Source organism: Pezoporus occidentalis, unplaced genomic scaffold (assembly GCF_034315485.1).
Source record: "Pezoporus occidentalis ecotype Australia unplaced genomic scaffold, CSIRO_AGI_Poc_V1 ctg100, whole genome shotgun sequence".
Lineage (NCBI taxonomy): Eukaryota > Metazoa > Chordata > Aves > Psittaciformes > Psittacidae > Pezoporus > Pezoporus occidentalis.
The window spans coordinates 181,803-203,721 of NW_026912780.1; the positions used below are offsets into that span (position 1 = coordinate 181,803).

General features: G+C 35.8%; 1 protein-coding gene across 32 annotated transcripts in view; it reads left to right on the forward strand.

Moving 5' to 3' along the window:
* Positions 1-21,919, forward strand: part of NRCAM (neuronal cell adhesion molecule) — a 68,975-nt gene that overhangs the window by 42,337 nt on the left and 4,719 nt on the right. For 9 of the 32 annotated variants that reach the window (XM_062612205.1, XM_062612213.1, XM_062612222.1 and 6 more), the window contains 2 exons: positions 11,385-11,516; positions 14,418-14,496. In XM_062612205.1, the coding sequence (XP_062468189.1) occupies positions 11,385-11,516; positions 14,418-14,496 (211 nt within the window). Of the gene's footprint in view, positions 1-5,246; positions 5,313-5,828; positions 5,955-6,995; positions 7,149-11,384; positions 11,517-14,417; positions 14,497-16,264; positions 18,955-21,919 lie in introns of those variants that run through there. The other 23 variants (XM_062612031.1, XM_062612054.1, XM_062612047.1 and 20 more) reach the window with 6 other exon arrangements.

Consider the following 21,919-nt stretch of genomic DNA (forward strand, 5'->3'; position numbering starts at 1 on the left):
TGCCTGTAGCTTGAATAGAAAGGGGGGGGGGGGCAGTATAAGGAGATAGTTATTGTCCCCCTCTAATATGGGCACCATCCTAATAAAAAAGTTCTTTAGACAAACAGTGCCATTGTATCAGACAGCATAAATACAGTGGATCTTGGCAAATCACAAGAATTGAGGGTATTTTCTTCTCTAAGGGAAACTTAACAGAGGAGATCCATGTCATTCTCTCACAAGCCCTTGAGTAAATCAATCATGAGACACATTATTTTACCAGATGGCCAAGATGTCCTGCTATAGTTGATACTCTTATTTGACTTGCACTGTCATTTTTCCTTTCTAATACTGTGGTGTTATAAGTGATTTAAATGTTATCAAAGTATGGGACTACACAGAAAAAAATGTGTTTTTCTTCTTAGCAGCCTGTATTCTGAATGTGTCTGAAAGCTGCATATGTGAAACATGATGTATTGTACTCAGTACTAGATAAGCAGTGTGCATTAGTGTATGTATCGACATCTAACGACAAGCATGAGGTAACAGAGGTGTGAGAAAAACTGGGGAATAATAACCTGATTACAAACAAAATAATTACATTAGCAGCTGGAATGTAACTGAGGTCATCACTGGAGTCAAGCCTTTTCCACCCTTTTCTATTAGAATTTTTAAATAACTGCTCTATAGAGGAAGTAAGAGAATACAGATTTGACCAGTAGTAGAAATGAGAGTTGCTGATTAAAATAAATAGGCACATGGGCTCATTACTGTATTTGTTATAAGATAAAGTGTAGGGAGTCATGGCATGATATGTGAGTCTCATTTCACAAGCCTTCTTGTATCTTCTTTTTGATTTAGTCAACATTTTTATTTGAAAGCAAGGTCTTGTCTTCATATACACAGACAATGAACTGCAATTAAAACAAGGTTGTGAAATGAGAGTTATCTTTAATTGATGCTAATGCTTCCTGTCAATGCAGTACTCAGTCTGGTCTGCCGCATTCATGTGAACTTCACATCACAAATATTATTGATAGAAATACTTATTTTGCAAGGGAGAAAAACAAGTAGTCTAGCCTCTGGGTTTGAAAATATTCTTTTTCTTCTGATGGAATCTCCATTATGTGGCTCTTCACTGTAGGCTAGAAATCATTCTCAACTGAGTTCATAACTCTGATCTCTTTGTAGAAGACAGGGTAATCTCAGTTTTCTTTGTTCCATACAAAGTTCTGTTCCTTAAATCATTTGCCCTGCCCGCCATCTGTTTTTCCTCCCTCTTTGCATCACTTCACAGAACGTCTCCATATTTTTTGCTAACAAGTTCAAGCTGCTTTTTCTTTTCAAGTTTTTCATAGTATTTTTGTACTCCTCCTTCAGCCACTCTCTCTCTGTGGACTTCATGATAGATCTACGTGATTGTTTCAGTACAATCTGCTAAGCAGAGCCACTGTTCTGTGCCTTTTAAGTTTACTGGAACAATGATGATGCTTTGCATACCAGACTAGAGAAAACTATGGTTATTGCAAGGCAAATATTCCTGCAAATACCTTTTGCTTTGTAGATGTCATACAAAATCCATGCCATCCTAAAAAATCCATGCCATCCTAAATGCTTATTGGTGAAATGATTTCTTGCATTTCTTCTTCTGTATTTATTACACTATAGGAATGCTCTTGCAATGGCCTAAATTGTCTTAGAAGTTACTAATGCCCATCTCTCACTGCCAGAAATGGAATTCACTCCTACTATTATACTAAGGCTTGAATATCATACTTTAAAATTTGTACATTAAAAAACAAAAGCAAAACCCTTCTCTCTTTGTTACAGGCTCTGGCAGAATCTCTTACCGGTTTCCTTCATCTTTTCTTGTGTGGGTTTTTTTTTTATCTCCTTTAAATTTATTTTTCTTTTCATTTATGCATTTTAAGTAATTGTCTATGATATATTGCTTTGTGGCTTTGTTTTGGGTTTTTTTTTACATTTGACACTGATCTTCAAATGTGTGCTTGTCACTTACCTGCTATTTTTGCCTGGAAATCAGGTGAATCCCATGAAAATTCCTATAGTTTAGTCACTTTGGGGATTATTTAATTTATTGTTCTTCTGAACTAAATCTTGAGAGAGAGTACCTGTTTTGTTGTTAAAAGCTATTCACATCTCATATCCTGTCTTCCTATATTCTGTTGAATCTGCAGCCCAAGTATAACTGTGTTATTTGGAGGAGCTCTGTTCCTGAAAGACTGGAAGATTAAATAGATCTCTACAAAAAACTGTACTAAAAAGGCACAGGAAATAGTTTGAATTGAGAGGAAAATTTTACCTTGAGCGTAGGCCACTTTCTCAACAACTGGCAAATACTCTTATGCTGTAACTTGCTACAGGAATGAAACTGTTCTCAGAGGTGCCAGCTAAATTTTGCATTGTATCGTAGTGTGAATAGAAGAGCTTATTACTGGAGGCAGCTGAATAGGAGTCTGTCTGTATAAAAAAAATGTAGCTTATTAACAATCCATTCCCATCAGTTTTAGAGCGAGGCTTTTGCCAGTGCTGCTGCACAGTGTTGAGCGTGGTTACAGATCAAGAGAGCACAGTGCTCCACTACTGAAAACTCCTGCTGCCTGAGACAAAGCTTTCGACCCCCCCTCTTTACCAACTGGCACTTGCACATGCTGAGAGGTTCTGCCAACTAACAATTACAGGCTGCATTTGTGAACAGTGCTGAGAAACATGTTGAAGAACTAAGAGGTTAATTACAATTAGAGGTGTGCTGATTGAGAAATCAAGATTCTGGGTAGATTGGAGACAAGCTTTAAATGTTGTAACTACTTTGTGCTTTCATCAACTCAGGATCCATCTTTTACCTTCCTGTGTTTATATTCATGTTGCAGATATGGCACATTTAACAGACTTAACTAAAATTTTCCAAGCTTGCTAGAAAATTAGATCAAGCAGTAATGCAAAAGAGGAGGAATTACAAAGATAATGATTCTGAAATTAAATGTTCTACTGAACAAATTTTTTGGTACACTGGATTCAACAGGAAAAAAACCCACAAAACTTACATCTGACCAAATACTACAAATGGATAAATCTATACAAACAGCTGTTGGTAAGAATCAGATAAGAGTACATCTGATAAATGTAAGCATGAATCAGTCACAAACCAAAACACAAGATAAGATAGAGGTTTTACAGGAATGTGATTATCGAATTTGGTTAGGGTTACAGAAGCTGTCTGTCGTCTGGAGTCTTTCACACGAGATGAGAGAGTTACCTTCATCCCCAAGTATTCAGGCATGATGAGGGAGAAGTTAGGTGTACTTCTGTGACATCTATTTGCAAGAGTTTGAAATGGTTTACTGCTAATAGTTTCTTCTGTCTAACATAGGTGACAAATATCAGTCATACAGTTGTGTGCTAATTAATTCTTTTGTGGAAAAGCAGAATCCAGGGAAAGACAAGTCTGAGAAAACACAATTTAATGGAACAAAACAAAGTCATTTAGAATACAAACCAGTTGTTTTCTTGGCACAGAACAAGCGCTTTGATGCTGTTTGTAACAAACACCTGTTCCTATTTACAAATGAGAAAGGAAGTTATATATCCTGTCTGCAATGTCAGACTCTGCAGCTCCTAAATTTGGAGCCTGCTATTCTTTCCTCTTACTACCTTTATGTGGTACAGAGAAGCAGAATCTAATCCCTTTGCATTACCATAGTGTATATGGTTACATGTTAGACTTCCCATAGACATCTCTGGCACTGGCATTTCTTAGGGGGTTTGTTGTTGACTTAGTAACCTAGATGGCTTTTTTAAAATCCTGTGCTTCCTATTTGATTTTTTTTTTTCCAGGTGGTTTTAGCCAAGGAATAAATATATTCTGTAGGTTTTAAATAATATATTCCTTATTGGTTTTGGTTGGTGAAAGAAATTGCATATAAAATATACAAGCTCAATTTACATACAGAGACATCAAATATGGAAATACTTAGTTTAATACAGGTTGAAGGGTTGAATAAGTACTACTGGAATAGAGTTAAGAAAAATTTGATGCAACTATGGGGATAAGAAGTCTGGTATTGTGAAATATGTTTTGTTATCATGCCATATTTTCAGGAGAATTTATGTGACTGGAATAACTTAGATATTTTAAAAAATACTCAGAAACTGCAGTTTTCTGGACATGGTATTCATGTTATTTAGCCTGGGCTAGGGTCTTCTACATAGATTTATCTATTTATGTTACTGTTCCAAAGTAGGCCATTTTCTCTCTGAATCTATTTTGGAACTTTTTGCAGTCAGCCATATGGACAAAGCCATCCTGTTTTGAGGAGCAAATAATTCAAGTACACAGATAAAATCTGTACAGCACCTCTTGCCTTGAGAATAAGCTTTTGCTCATTTTATTTTCTGGTGTAGGTGAAGCCGTTGGAATCCTACCATTTGTCTTTACTGAGGGTAGGCTTTTACCTGTGATGTTTCATAGTCCTTTGGGAAGTATTTTTGATGCTGTTTCTAGCAGAAAAGATATTTTTAGCAAGATAGAAAAGTCAGTGGCAAACCAAGTGAGGCATTTTCATTAAAAACTAATTTCATCCTTTGAGGAGTATCTTTTCTGTGTCTGCACTATTACACTGCTAGAACTATTAAAATATATTCTTCATTAATATTAGGAGAACAAAAATACTGAACTATATATCCATTTGTAACAAGTATAATTGGAAAAGAAAGAAATAAGGTATAAGCAAAGTGGCTAATTACAGGATGCTGAAGAGAGAAGCACTTTTTATGTTCAATTCTCAGTCGATATGTGTGGGCATCATGCATATCTGTGAAAAGGACTGCTTTCTAATGAGAATGTCAGCAGTAAGACACAGTACCTTAAAATGAACATCTTCTTGCATTCCAGTGATTTGTGTCCTTCGCACCAGAGTATTTTGATACTGGCTTTCCAATATCTGACATTTAATGTTCCAATGTCTAAAGGTGCTGTGAATCCACAATGTTAATGAAGCTGATTCAGAAATGTTCTGTGAAAGTAAAGGTGTCAGTACACACACACTTCAGCTTGTTTTCAAATACATGAGTATCACTTAGCTATTTCATATTTTACCAAGCAAAACTAATTGATGCCTGCATGAGCTTAGAGTGTGCATGTGTTATTCATTTAACAGGTAAGGTTTTACTGTATCATTTAAATGTTACTTTTTGATGTAAAGTGGTTTTACTGTTTATTTTTTTCTTTCCTACTATCTCTGATGAAGGATATTCAGAAACCCTTTTTGCAACCTCCCCAGTCATGCACACTGTCCGTCCAACATTCTATAAGGGTATTGTCTTCCTTTTTTATCATTATCAATGCAATAGGGACAAAATCCTATAAGGGCTTGCAGTTGAGGCATTTGCGGTCCATCAGTGATGGGTGGTGTAAAGGGAGGTGTGTACCACCCTTCTCACCCTGTTGTACCTCCCTTCTCTCCTACCATTTCCTGTTACCTCGACAGTATTCTCACTTTCCATTGCATTTCACATCTAGATGGATAGAAATACTGTGTTCCAGAATTTTGTCAGTTAGGTGTTTTTAAATATTTGACAGTTTTTGTGATAGAGGGCATGCTCAGTAGATTATGTAGATGTTACTTTTTAATTTCATAGTGTAGTAACTGCCTAGGATTCAATTATCAAATACTTTAGTCACTGGTTTCCAGTAATGGAAACAATGACAAATGTACTATACTTTCTTTGTATATGGTCTAAATAGAAATAGTAACTTCTTAAAATAATTTTTTATTATTGTATGAAGTCACAATTTTGCATTCTGCTTTGTTTTTCTATTGTATATTCAGTGCAACCACTTTATCCAAGGATCAGAAATGTTACAACAGCTGCCGCTGAGACCTATGCCAATATAAGTTGGGAGTATGAGGGACCAGATCATGCGCACTTTTATGTTGAATATGGTGTAGCAGGCAGTAAGAAGTCATTTCATTAAATTTTGCTACAGTGTTCAGATATATTTTAAAGACTGTTAATGTAAATGTGGTCCTAAATTGACCCAATGGTAGCAGTAGCTCTTAAATATCTGTAAGAATTATTTTTTAATTTGATCATGAAGATCAAATAGTTTTCATTTTAATAAACATCAATGTGTAGCAGGTATTTGATGCTTAGAAGGAATATCAGCCTTTGTTCCTTTGTATTTTATAAATTCTTTTGAATGTGAACTTCTAAAAATGTAGTTTGCATGAAGTTGTTTATAATGCAGTGATTACATGTGTTAAAATATGATTAGTTGCATTAAAATAGGCTATAACAATTTTGCTAAATTATGCCAAATTCAGGGAAAAAATAAATGAGAGCAAAACAAAACAATATTCCTTGTTAAATTAAACCTTAAAATAAAACATCAACCAAATTACATGCTTTTATTGGCATAAACCCAGATTTTATTCTTCGATAATACCACTAGTAATTAAAACACGGTTAGCTCAAAAAAAAAAAGATATGTATATTCAAGCATTCTATCCTTCTAAAGTTATGACTAAAGATGACCAATCTGAAAATTGGAACATAAATGGATTTTTCTGGATATTGGTCTCAGATATGAGAGAGATGTTCGGATAGCGATGTAAAACTTCTTAACTAAAATAAATATTGACTGAAACTACAGAAGTGTAATTTAAATTATTAAAATCTATTTTAATGTATTTTATAATTGCAAGTTCAATAGCCTTTTTAAAAAAGTAAGCGAAAATACTATTTTTCTAGTACAATGGAACAAATGTTCAAAATAGTTTCATAACTCATGTACAATGTCTTTAATATATTGAATGCAATATATTATTTGAAGTCATCATTTTATATGATTTTATTTTTCTGAGAAAATGACTGATTTTTTTTCAGCCAGTCCATAGTTTAGTCAAGTAACTGTTGATAGTGTTCTGTCTAGAATCTTCCAATAATACAGACAAAAATTAAAATTCCGCTGTGTTGTTTTCCTAAAATTTTTGTAGGCAAAGAAGATTGGAAAAAAGAAATTGTAAATGGTTCTCGAAGCTTCTTTGTGTTAAAGGGTTTAACACCGGGAACAGCATATAAAGTCCGGGTTGGTGCTGAGGGCCTGTCTGGTTTTAGGAGTTCAGAGGATGTGTTTGAGACAGGTCCAGGTGAGGCATGCCATACCAATTCTGTATCGTAGTCAGAATCGTGGTAGACCAAGTGCTGAAACGTTGAACTGCTTCTAGCTAAGAGATGCTGTAGCTTTATCTCTGCATGTTCCTTTTATAGAGCAATGTTGAATTATTTTATGAACTCCTAAATAACGCCAGGACATTTATTATGTAGATTATGAATGTTTCCTCCTTCCAATACACTCTACTTTTCTAATGTTTAGATTAGAGGCAAGATGCTCACTGCTTACACTCAAACCTGTGTGCTGTGCACTGAAGATGATATATTTAATTTATTTCTAATTAATATAATTAGATGGCTGTATTTAAATAACTTTAATAGAGCCAAGTATTTAAAGATAAAATTCTGTATATGATTCGTTTTAATGCAGAAACTCTGAGCTAAAATGTTTCCATAACCAGAAGCGCAGATTCAAACTGATGTCTCATGTAATCTGTTTATACCGGTGTTAAGAGATTCCAACCTGTAAATTTCTTTTCCTGTCATATACTGGGTTTATATGGATTTTGATGTTACAACCATATCATGTGAATCAGTAAGACTATTTAAGTTCCTTATGTACATATTTCAGTTCTACTTCTTCATAAACAAATCAGTAATGCTTGTTCTTTTAACTCAGAGAAAGGGCTTTGTTGGATGTTTTTCGATGTTATGCTGAATATGTTGTTTCCATCACAGCATGTTCTTAGTCATCTGTTATTATTTGTTGTGTATTTGCTAGCCTCTTCTGCTCAGTCCAAGCATCTTGGTCAGTGCATAGTTATTTCACAAGAGCCTCACCAACTCTAGAATGTTATGATTTAAGAAAGTAGTTTCAGCATGAAAATATACTTGAAAATTATGTAATAACCACCAGACAACAAAGTAAATAATGGGTATGCCAGTTTGAAAGCAATCACTTTCTAAAATCATAAATTTTTACTTTGTTTTGTTCCATTTCCTTTCACCGTTTCCTTTCACAGTTTCCTTTCAAAACAGGAAGGTTTTGAAAACATGGTGCTGGATAACAGTGCCAAGCAAATGAGTATGGGCTAAACACAGAGGCTATTTATGCCAGAGAGCAGCTAGTTGTATAAAATTTTATGCAAATACACATCTAAAGTATCAGTAAAGCAAGGATCAAGACTATAGTGTAATTCAAAACAAGATGAATGGAAACCTTCCCAAAAGCATCTTTCTGCACAAAAGTTACAGTTGATTAGGAGCCAGTCAATTAGGAATCCTGTTCATAACCAGTCAGCTTGGCTCATGTTGTTGAGTAGTTAAGGAAGAAGAGAATTTAAAGTCATTCGTTTCTGCTTCTTGTAAGGTTCAGTGTCCAGCACTAAACTATGTACATAGCATATTAGTTACAGAAGAATGTTGTGTCACACTATCTTCAGCCTCTATCAAAGCTTTTAAACACTGCAAAATCTTAAGTGGACAAAGAGGAAAATATGGGAATATGAAATATGTTCTTATTTAGGAATGAAGCTGCAATATTTTATATCAAAGGCTTTTGCTTCATAAATATTCCTAGAGAAAATGTTCATAGCGTGCAGGTTTATCTTTTTGAGCATACCAGAACAGCGTATTGCATTGATCCTGCATTAGCAGTTCAGCAAGAATAAATGTCTTTCTGTCTGAAGCAGAGAATTTGCTTAGCACAAGCAGGAAATGTTGTTCCGTTTTAAAAATTGCACTGAGAGCTAGAAACCCTTTCCTACTGGATATGCAATAAGTTAAAGACTACAGAAAGCTACATAAGTTAGTTTTCATCTTTACTCTTTCCCGTCTATCTTGCATATTTTTATGCATGAATTGTTTTGCTTGATCGCATTTCTTACTACGTTTGAATATGAAATGCGCTTTTGCATTTTGTCACTATGTATTATACAACCTTTAATGCCTTATTATGAATGCATATGAGCAAAACTAAAACTAATTTTAAGCTTAATGTGAAAACAAAATTTTGTTTTCATTTTATTTAGAATGCAGAAGAAGATTGCCTTTGTGATCTTGTTTTTTAAGACTGCCACTTATATATATTCATATATTTATATATGGTATATGAAGTGGAAATATATGAAAGATATATTTATATATATTTATATAACATGTAGACATTTCAATGCAAAATAGTTTAACTTATTGTGCATATAAGAAAGAGTCAGTTTCAAAAATATCAAAAAGGATATTCTGAAACGGAGGCTGGAAAAACTCCTAATTGTAACTCCACAGTAACCAGGCACATTAATTCATTGATCTGTTTACATGAAAATCAAGTCATAACTTAAAGAGGCAGCAAAAATAGTTAATTTTAGCCTAGTACTTCTAGCATGAAATACACATTGGTCTTCCCTATGGAATGGAGGGTAGATGCTGTCTCCAGACATCAGAGGTACTTGGGGTTTTCATAGAGACTATGGAAAACACTCAGGAATCTGGGACCATTGAGAGCTGATGTTTCCAAGCTAGTTGTCTCAGCCTAGTTTTAAGTAGTAAATAACATTGAGACATGGGTTTGAATTCTGGTCTATAATTGCATAGTGTCTCTTGTCAGCTAGCTGTCTGCCATGCAGTGCTCAGGTGTTATTCCAGGGCAAAAACTATATCTGTACACCAACACAGGAATATTCCCAGTCATAATCCAATATGTTTTACAGGGAGAAGAATTTAGGTTGTATCACGTGGAACTGGGGCTAGAAAACAGTCAGTGCTCCATCAAAAGTAGGTTCTCCCTGGTGTTTTTATGAATCTTCCCTTAAAAGCAGATCTTCTCTAAGGAGAGATGGAAATCCTCATGGGGCTCTGGGACTTTCACATTTCTGTGTGTATTCATGCACTGGGTCTTCCTCTTCAGTGGAAGCAAGTCTAAGGACTTTCCCTAGTAGATATAGATGACACATATTGTGCCGTGAGAGCTGATGTACTCACAGCATCCGAGCAAAGAGATTGACTGAAGGTCTCAAATATAATCTGTTCTTAGTGCAAAGTGTCTATTAAACTGAGATTTGAAGTACTATTGGTTCTTACTAAAATCCTAGGTAATGTATGTGCTGTGAAGAATCTGATACTTTATCTAATGAAGCCATTAAAAAAAACAAACACAATCAGAAACAAAAGCTAAATCAAAATGCCGTATGAGTTACACATAGGAAGTGTTTTGCATATCACTTTCCTTATTCATGTGGAATTTTCCAAATAGAGATCTACTGAGCAACTCTTCACAGGGTTTCAAATTCTTGGGTTTTGGGGCTGAAGGAGAAGATGAAAAAAGAACAAGATAGGTTTGGATGGATGCCAGTATTCCTCCACTTGATGGCTTCTGTCTGTAGCATGCATCCCTAACTCCTTTCACGCATCCCACTTTGTCCCAACAGCAAATCCTATCACCAGTTGCCTGCTGTCTGTGTCCGAACAGGGGAATAGTACACAAGCTTCACATGGAAAATCTCTGTATTGTGTTGGAGACCAGTAGGGAAGGATCCAGTCCTCAGGCTGCACAGATAATTCGTTTTCTTATTAGTGACTGTACTATTTCCTGTGTAGTTTGCTTATCATTTACGTTATCTTGCTGTTAGAGTTAGCATTTAGAGAGAAACAGGAGAAACAAGGAAAGGCTTCCCAATTGCTTTGTCCTCACTAATTCTGAATCATGGCAATCGTGGTAAATTGTAGGATGAGGTATGGGTCTGAGGAGGGGAAGAAAACATGATGCTTAATAAGGCTTTAAAGGATGCTTCGTTGTTGATTTTCAGTTGAAAATGAATGTTAGAACCTTGAATGACCCATCTGTTTCCCCATTTCAGACTGATGGGAGTGCATTAGCTAATGAGTATTGGCTTTTTATTCATTTTGAGAATGCAGTCAGCATGTTTGCTTGAATTATAATTTGCAATTTCATTTCAGTAGTTAATGTAAAATGGTTGAGAATAGTTTTGTTTGTGGAAAGCAATATAGTATGTGCACAGATTTTGCGAAGTAGTTGCAAAGCTTAAATGTTGGCAGAATTCTTACATACTCAAGAGTGAATTCTATGCACTGTGTACTTGGAAACATTTTGAATAATGAAAATGTTAACAAAAGACAGTGTCACTATTTTTCTTAATACTAATTTTCCTGGTGAATGTTATTCCTTAATGGACAATGTGTACTCGCTATTATTTGTCTGAATTAGTGTAGCATTTAAATGCAGCAAAGCATCTCATTTTTCTTCTTTTATTCTTTAGCAATGGCAAGTCGGCAGGTAGACATTGCTACTCAAGGATGGTTCATTGGTCTTATGTGTGCCGTTGCTCTTCTGATCTTGATATTATTGATTGTTTGCTTCATAAGGAGGAATAAGGGCGGCAAATATCCAGGTAAGATATATAACAATGAGAGTAAAACTTGTCTACTGGTAATGCATTAAGACATTTCAGGTTTACTGGAGAAATTACATTTGCTGCTGGTTTACATCTACTTTCTGTATATACAATAAATCAGTCTTATGCGGTAGGCTTGTCAGGAGCAATCTGCCTGTTGGTAAAAAATCTCAATCCATTTAAGTGTAAGAAAAGAACCTCTCTAAAGATGTTTGAGCTTTTTTTGAGATACTTGGTCCTTCCACCAGCCAATACTGCACATTCTACTTTCTGAAGTCTAATGAAGATGGGTTTGACTCAATAAAATAAGCTGAGTTAGAATTTACTTGGTCAGAAAGTGTGGAAACATATACCAGATCATAGTCATGCTGTTACTTTAAAGTACTGGGAATGCATTTCATAGAATGAATCCCTTCATATGCTATTTTTTCTTAAATACATTACCCTCCTTAGAATCTGTGTCGTCTTCAGCCTCTGCATTTTTGCAGCCAAATTTGAAGTTACCATCCTTCAGTTAGGCTGTTTTTTCTTCTGAAAGTTTCTTCTTTGTAAAAGTTACTCAGGTTTGTTTGAGTTTGGTGCTTTTGGTTTTGGTTTTTTTTTGCTGTTAGTCCTAGTAATGGGCAAGTATAGTTTATGAATTAAAATTAGAACTATACAATGTACATCTTTTATGAAAACTCCCATTCCTCTGAAGGCATATGAAAGGCATATATGTGTGTATGTGTGCATGTATGTATCTTGCATATATCTTTCCCCAGTCTTTCAGGTCTGTTTATGTAGTAGATCCATAGACTAAAGCTTTCTTGAAAAGAAGGATGACAACCAGTTTGCCTAGTACTGACAGATAGGATCTCAGAACAGCTGTTGAAGTATGAGTGGATATGAATGAACTTCTAGTAGGCATCAAAGAGTAATCTGATTTTTTACTTTTCCTTGGCTAACCACAATAGAAAGCAAAATTGCTAAATTTAATGTACAGTATTGATTTCATGAAAAAAATCTGTTCTATATTACAGACTCCAAACCTTTAGAAATTATATAATTAGCCAGACTCTAGAATGCTTATTTAAAGTCAACTTAAACTTCTTAAAGTTACATTGTCCGTTTGGACATGAAAAAGACGTAAGCACTTACAAAAGTATGAGAAGAAAAACTAATCCATACTGTGCTTTAATTTCTCTCACTTGTTTTGACCAGTGCACTTCTGAAAACTAGTGTCAGGGGACACTGAAAACTTTTCATAGGCAAATCTTTTACAGCTGAACTTAGCATAGCAAATTATTTTTATAAGAAGATAAAATCACTTTATTAAATACAAGACTCTTACTATGCCAAATCTGTTTGTTTTATGGAGAGAGAAAAAACCTACAGTCACAGCAGAAATTAAGTAAGAGAAGCTTCTGTCCCAACTGCCTATGCCCATGCAGAGAGATGATGAAGGAACACATTACATAGAGTCGAATGATGGGCTGAAGATGTCATCTTTGTTTTTTTCCAAATATTTCAATTTTTTAAAAGGAAAATGAGATTGCAAAGGATGTAGGACAAATTACTCTTTGTGGAGAGAATTGAGAAAACAGAAGAAAAATTAGGAGACTTAAACAGGTGAAGTGATGAAACTGAAAAGAGTAGGGAGGACTTGGAGTGAGCCACCATCTTTAAACACCATTTGAGTAAAAGTGTAGAAGACAGTTGGATTCCAAGGTTGTCACTACTTTGTGAAGATCCCTGCTACACCCTTCCTTTTTTCTGCTTCTGCATAATTACTAGATGTATTCATTTTTTAATGCACACATATGTATGCATATACATACGTGTCATTGAAAATGTATTGTTGCACAGATAGTGACAAAGCACAAAGTTATTAAGTCTTTCTCATCGTAATTTTAGCATGTCGTCTTGAGATTGCCTATGGTTTGAATAAAGTAATAAATTATGTTAGTGTGAAATTCTAGCAGCCAGACAACATTTCAAGGTGTTATGAGTTGTAGTAATTATAGAGTTAGAAAATACTGTCAGGAATGATTCATATAATCTTAAGTAACGGCACATAAGCTAATGATGTACAAATTAAGTGTGGAAATTACCAGGGAAAAAGATAAGAGATTGTGTATTGGATTATATAAGTGTCTGCTAAAAAGGGGAAGATTTGAGTAGTAGCCAGAAAAACAGAAATGAAAAGGCAAAGGGAAGCACTGTAAAGATAATTCTATAAGTCGGTATGTTATATAACTCTGTCAACAGCCTTAACTTACAGAAATACATGTCTTCTGTAAGAAGCCTGTCTTCTTAGGTGGGAGCATGCTAAAGGGCACAGTGCTACACAGGCTTTTTATAGGGATAAATTACATGCACAGATATATTTCCACCAGTAAACTACGACTAAACCTATAACAAGGACATGCAAGAGATATAGCTGTGTTAAATTTAGGTGCCAGTGTAGGTGGTTTTGCTTTGCTTTAGATCATGTTATAGGAAAGTAGACATTAACAGACCATGCATATTTTTTCCAATATTAATAATTTTTAAAAAAGGTATTAAAATTCTTGGAGTCTTCATGCATGAAACTCACCCACCCCACCACCCCACCCCCTCCCCCCCCCCGAAAATATACAAATTGACAGTGAAAACAAGTGAATCTGATTCAGTTTTAGCAACCAATGTGAGAGGAATATCAAGAGGAAATGCAAAGCATGGATAAGGAAAACTGAATTATTCAGATTTCAATAAACAATGCCTCTATTATTACATAAGTGAAGAAATTATTTTAGTAGTTTACCAACACTTTCTCTTTAGTTCTAGAAATGAAAACATTTTACTAATGAAGAATGACACATTATATTTTGTGCTTAAATTATATAATTAATTAACAGATCTTTTCCTTCAATATTTTAGTGAAGGAAAAGGAGGATGCACATGCTGATCCAGAAATACAGCCTATGAAGGAAGATGATGGAACATTTGGTGAATACAGGTGAGCAGCTGATGTGGTTTTTCATGTTCAATGTTCATATCACATGCGCTGTATATAATACCACACTTATTAATTCAGAACTAACTTTTTTTGTGTGTTTACAAAGATTCTGTATCCAGTGTTGTGTAGATATCATTTCGACCACACCATTAGAAAAAAAAAACAACAAAAACATCCAAGCTTAAATAAGCCATTCACTAGGTGAAATCAAAGATTTAAACACAATGGTCTTACAGAGAGTAATCTTTATTTACAAACCCATTTTCAGATAGTTAAAGTACCAGATACAGTGTCTTTTCAGTTAAGGCACTTTTAGCATTATGGTTTTTGAAAATATATTTCTAACAGAAGCCTAATGAAGACAATTTTGTGTTACGTGACTGAAAAACAAATGCATTTAAAATGGCTCCCAGCACTAACCCCTAATCCAATAACAAGCAATTATATACACAGAGGTGAAGGAACGTCATACAAGAAAAACCTCCCTTTCATGTATTTCAGTACAAGATACAAGCAGCTTCAAAGCATGCAACACAGCACTTATTCCTGACTCCCTTTATTGTAAATGTAGTCTAGCTATATCCAGTGGAATAAGAAAAAGCATGCTTTGGCAAGTCTATTCATATAACAATTACAAGTGTAGCTTATTAAATAAACATCATTTTAGTTGTCATTTTTACATTAGTATAGGAAATAATGTTATTATTTTCAAAATATGTCAATGCCATTGTATTTTACATGGGTGTTATAATTTTACAGTGTATTCCTGTGTCAAAACAATTGAAAAAGCCCTTTGTTAGTTTGAAGATGTGACACTTAAAAACGTACATAGAAAAAATAATTTTTTCAAGAAGGATCTACTCTGTTGCCATAGCTTCTTCATATAAGGGAACTGTGCATCTTGATCTGACTGCGATAGATTTACAGTTCTGAATGCCAGAGAGCAGTTTATGTTCATTCTTCCTTAATTTAATAAATATAATTATACTCTGTTCTTAGGTTAATGAGTTCAGAATAATATCTTATTACAGCATTAAGTGCATATGGATTAATTAAATTCGGCTGATAAAAAAGGAAGTGTGAAGCATTGTTTGGAAGCAGTGGTAAATAAGTACTGTATAAGTCTTCCTAGGCAGTCCACTTTGTATTCTCCTTTTTTCCTCCACTGTTTTTTGATATGTGGAACCTTCAGCAGCAGAAACTGACCTTCATACAGAATTGTACAAATAATATGACCTCAATACATGTTTTCTCAGGAGTAGAATAAGATTATTCAAGTCTGCTGTCATGTGTAACCTGTAGCAAGATTTGAATGTGTGTCTCCATATTTAAGTAGCTTCAGTTAATCTATAGAATCATTTAGTACTTTATTAAATGTTTTTATAATGTATTTACCCACCTCATATCTGGTGAATATGGACAGATGCATGCCAAGCTTTCAGACTTGTTCACATGAAAGAGCTCATCCTATTTAATGTGCAAAAACTCCTTTCTAAAATGTGTTTCTGTGCGATTAGTCTATATTGGGCTTTCCTCTTTTTTCCTTAGAGACAGGGCAGCAGCAGCAACCAGTCAGATTACAGAAGATATCTCTCTGCAGCCCAGCATCACTGCAGCCGCTCAGTTCCCAGTTTGTCTGCCTCACATGGAACTGGTCATGATGCAGTGCTTCTTTGAGGAAAAAGGGTATAGGGTTTCCCTTGAAAAAAAAAGTGATTTTTGAAAGATCTAGGAATTCGAGTGTTTTGAACTTTTTTCATCACTTCAGGTCCATGTCTACTTGGACAGGAAAGAAACTGGACAAGAAAAAGAAAAGAAAAGGTAGCTGTGCCAATTCTCCTGAAGCAAACCCTGTATTTACCAAAGCAAAGTCTGTGAGATCTGGCAGATCCAACTTCTTCAGAAGGTCAGGGGATCAATGCTCCAGCACCAGATCAGAGACCTCCTACACCAGGAGGAGGGCTAGGCAGTCTTCAGAGCTTGCGAGGGTTAGTTCTGTCTCTGCTTCCCTCTGCCAAGAGGAAAAGAGATCAGACGAATGGAAGTGCAGGCATGGCTCTAGACATCATGCTTCTGAGCAACAGATAATGGGGTTGGAGGAGGGCTCAGATTCTCAGGCAGGACAGCCATCCCCTTTCCAGCAACCCCTCAGCTGCAACTCAGTTCGTGGCTCGCTGACAAGGCAGCATTCTTCTCTCCAACACTGGTTCAGCCAGACCCCAGACTACAGCTCAGATTCAGAAGACAATCAGAGCTCCTACCACAGGAAGGTAAGACCTTCTACTACTACTCACTTCTCTGAATCTGACAAGAATTCATTAATGAAATCTGTAATTTTGCCTGAGTTAGCTACTGTCTTAAAAGATGCTTTGACAGCAGCCAGACAAAGTATAACTTCTATGGCACAGGCTAGGTCCCATTCAGTAAAACATCCCAGGGTACCAATTACAGAAGTTCCAGTGGTTCCTCTAGAAGCTAGTGGGAGCAGTTCCCAAACTTTTGAGTCTGACCATATGGACAGTTTAAAGGATCAAACAGCTTCTGAGAAGGAAAAATCTGAGTCTGTCAAGGCCTTGGAGGTTGAGTCATCCCCTGAAGAATGGGAAGTGTCATCTGAGTCCCCTACAGAAGACAAACAAGGGCCAGATCCTCTGCGTAAATTTGACATAGAAAATCAGAATTACCTGTTCAAGCACATAAAGAGAGTGTTAATGCTAAAATCTTCCAAATCTGAATGTGCTTCAGAAGAACTGTTTCTCCCATCTGAAGGCAAGGTAAATAATGCACTTCCTATCCATTCAGCAGTGGAAGATCTTGTCTGTAGGATCTGGGGTAAACCTGAGGCAAAGCATGAAGCTCCAGCAGTCCTGAGTAAGATCTATCCTTTTCCAGTGGATAAAGCTGTTTTGTGGGGGACATTGCCTCAGGTAGACAGAGCTTTGGTTACTGGTGATTCTGTATTATCAGTGCCTGCTAATACTGATGCTCTCCCTAAAGATCCTACCGATAGAAAGGTTGAGGAAGCAATTAAAAGATCTTTCAAGCTTGCTGCAGCCCAGCTTGCGGTATCTATCTACAGCACTTATGCTTCTAGAGCGTTACTAATATGGTTGGAGGAAGAACAAGCCAGAAGAAAGAAATGGGTCCCATCTGGTGCCATGCAGAGGAAATGCAGGCTGTGTAAAATTGCAGCTAATTTTATCCATGATGCAGCTGAGGATTCTCTTAGACTCACGGTCAAAAATATGGCATGCCTCACTGTAGCCTGGAGAGCTATATGGCTGCGTCCTTGGGCTTCATCGCTAGATCTAAAATGTAAACTGCTGTCTTTACCATACAGAGGCGGCAAGCTATTTGGTGAATCCTTGGTCCAGATCATGAAGGATTTCTCAGAACACAAACACTCCTTACGTCAGCTGAAAAAAAAGAGCTCTCTTGGAAGCTCTTCATTTTCTTATTCTCACAAGTGTCTGAGCTCCTTGCGTTCTCCTCCAAAGTTTAAAGGAGGGAAGGGAAAGTATAACGTCTCACAGTCATTTCATGCCAAGTACAAAAGGACATCTCATTTTCAGAAAGACATCAGACCATCAAGAGGTACTTTCTAAGAACATAGATTTGCTTCCTCCTTTCTGAGAAACTGGGCAGGGTGAAAGACCTGCAAATTTATACTTGAATAGCCTTCAATATTTCTGACAAGAAAGTTCAATGCTTAGAAAATTAGTTGTTTTAAAGTAAGATTGAATTTATTAAAATACTTAAATCTTAATGACTAATTAAGATGTTCTAGAGAAGTCATAGCTCTCAATTTTAGGGGAGGTTTCTGTCACGTTCAGTTTCTGTGCTTCCCAGTATTGTTGGGATGGCTTGGACTTGTTTTGAAGTTTTGCACTCTTCAGCTTCATCAAAGAGAACATTTCCTGCAGAACCAGGCAACATCAGATCTTCCTGCCGTATCGATCTAACAAAGGAATTAATGTTTAAGGAAATGCAGGTGCTTCAGGAACCACAGAATGACTGAGTATACTATGTCCCTGAGACAGGAGGAATACCTGCACTTTTACATAATAAGGGAAAACAGTACCTCTGTAGCTAACTGCAGTACAATCCCAGTGGTTTCCTGAGTTGTAGAAGACTGAGATAGCAAATTGTGGATAGGCAATGCTTTCACCAAGAAACTGCAAGAAATGCAAGAAGTACCACAAGTATATGTTTGTTTAAATTAAAATTAAAGAATATCTAGAGCTCCTGTGCAGGTCAGTGTAGGTGTATAAAAAAGCCTCAATTTCCACTCTGGGCCCTAAATCAAGAGAAATTAAGAAATTATGGCATCTATAGACCTGTAGATTCAGGGGTAGGGAGAGACTGAAAGCATCCATTTCTTAGTTAACTTTACAGGAAGTATGAGTCTAGCATCTCATTGTAGTCTGCAAAATGTTCTTAAGATCAAACAGGGCAAGGCTAGTGTGTTAACACAGTATGTTTGCACATTTTGTGGTTTATTTTGCCTTTTTCCTTTAACATTTGGACACACATAATATTTTTCCAAGAAATTCTTGGATATGCTATGGAAACTTTCTGGAAATGGTTGGTGGAGAGCTCTGAGATAGCTAAATAATATATTACTCTTCCTTATTGTTCTGGGTTGATTAACAATGAAAATATAGTTAGTAACTACAATAGTATTTTTTTTTCTCTTGTAGTTATTCAAGTTCTATGGCAGTTTAGGTGTGTTTCCAGGGGGACCTAGCAATGTTTTGTGCCTCAACACTGTAAATCTGAGCTTGCTCCCCTCTCATACAAGAGATTATGTCAGTGAACTGCCTTAAGAATTCTTGTCTCTAAACAGTCCAATTGATTTGGCAGTGTTCTTATTGTGTCCTCATTTATACACATGTGCTTTCTTTAACACTTAATTATTGAACATCTGTGTCACTAGTTTTTAAATAATTGCTTTGATTTTGCCTTGCATAATATTCCACCAGAAACAGCAAATGTGGAAGTTGGTTGAATTTCACTAAAGATTTTTCTTCAAAATTTTCACAAGGAGTGAAAACAGGTTTTTTTTCAACCCATTGCTATTTAAAGGCAGAGCTTAATCTCCCAGCTTTTCCATCTTCTGCCAGGATTGAAGACTGAGTTTTACAGGTGCTGAAGAAAAAACAGTCAGAAAACTAGTATAGATGTGCTTATGGTTTAGCTAGATGAGAAGCAGAAAAATGTGTTGAAGTCTGAACTGATTCAGGTGCATAGGGAAAGTAACTTTCATCTGCACAGTCCTGTCAATTTAGGAGCATGAGCAGAAACCTGTTAGGTATTAGGGCAGAGGTTCTCCTGGAATGTGCAGGGTAGCCCTGATTTAAGGTACTTCTGTGGCTTTATGTGACTGCTTGTACTTAAACATTTCTGGGCTGTTCACCTGAGGGCACAGAAAAAGGAATTTACTGCCAACAATTTTCATCCTCCTGTGTCCAATAACCCAGAATACTTTAGCTATTTTGTTTGGTTTATGCTGCCTTTCTTCTGATAGTTGTGTTATAAGGAAAAGTAGTATATTGCTAACCATATATTGAGTCTTTTTGCATGTCCATGAATGTGGCAAAGTTTGGTGGGAACTAGTTGCCTGCTGGACTGCAGAGCCATCGTAAAACTGTCTTCCCCATTCTGACTGGTTGCTGCATGTACCCATATCTAAGGAAGAAAAATTGAAAAGTTGAAAGAAGAAAGGAGATTTCAAGGTACATATTTTTTCAATAACTGATGAGCTTGTGAAATGGAATTACTTTTTAAAAAAATAAGTTTGTACTTTGCACTTACACATTACTGTCACCTCCATACTTCTTACATCTCTTAATCGTTAGCTGTAAGCTTGATATGTTTCATTAAACTAAGAGGAAAAAGAAACACATTCATATATTAGCAATTGTTCATTTAAAATGTTGTAATCATGCTTTTGGAAGAGGCTTTGACATTAAATTCTGTTCTTACTAAAAGGGCAAGAAATGTGCTTGGTATCTATGAGTACTTACCAGAATGGCTTCTACGTGTCAGTCTTAATTGAGAAACTTACATCCTTAAAAAGCCACTAGTTTGGAATTTATTTATAATAAAACAAATAGAAAGGTATCACTACACTTAACTTTCATGACTGTTTAGTCTAAATATAGAACCTATACCCATTTTCACTTCCTGTTTTGTTCCCTCCCAGTACTTGTTGTTTCACTATTAATTGTATGTACTGCATGTGTGACGCTTTTCAAAAACTTCAGTTTTCCACTATAATATTAGTCAACCCAAATTTGCACTCTATTTTTCATTTAATGATATTACACTAAGTGTAGAAGTCAGCAAGCAAAACCACAAATGAAAACTGAAAGTAATTACAATCTGTCATGGTTGCATTTTGGAATAGTTTTATGAACATTTGTAAGCAAGATTAGCAAATCTTGCAGGTACTGTATCAAAATTTATGGCTTTAACATGTTTTTGTAATATAGTATTACATATTCTACAGCCTGAAGTGTTCTATAGCTCTTTGGGCATCCATATTAATAATGCAATTCAGCAGCTTTTGCAGTTTGCTTCTTGGCAGCAAACAGAAAATATATTCATTTCCCCAGAGCACCAGAGTTCCTTCTCAGTTTTGCACCTCAGGGTAAGAAAGTACTGTCCAAAACATTGATTTCTTCACTTTTCTCTCCCTCTCCTGCTTGTTTTTTGTTCGGTTGGTTTCTGGGTTGGGTTTTTTTCCTTTCTTCCTTGATTTGTTTCCCTTCTACCCAAAACATTATATTTGTCTAAGAGTCATAATCCAGTTTGATAAAGAATAAATAATGCCATGGAATATGTTTCCTTTGCCCAAACAAGGAGGGGAAAGCACCCTGGATAATCCCACTTGTTTTTCCACTGCCAGAGATTTGGCAGAACTTCTTTCTGGACTTGAATAGTGCAAAAGGAAAGGGAATCCTCAGGTTCAGATTTGATTTTGTATCTGCTGTAATGGTGCTCTCACACCAGCACTCACCTCCGTGCAGGTGCACTCCTGGGTAAATCTGCAGGTTTGTTTGCTTGTTTTCAATTATGCAGACAGTAGAAACTGTATCCTTACTAAAATGTAGGAAAATCACAGACACAATGCAACCAACTGTGTATTTCTTCTTTGTTGCCTAATAAATAAACTTTGTTTACAAAAAAATCAAATAACAAAACCCTAACAGCAAAACAAAGCAGAAGTTCCTGTACCCAGATTTAGCTAAGTTAAAAACTGAAATCAAGCTTTTTGTTGGATTAAACACAAAGTTTGGATATTTTTAATACAGTGATGGTGTATTATTTATATACTGTATTATTCAGACTAGTAAAATACACTGAGTGGGGTCACACTTCAGAATATTTGCACAGTTTTTTGACCAGTTGGAATATGGTA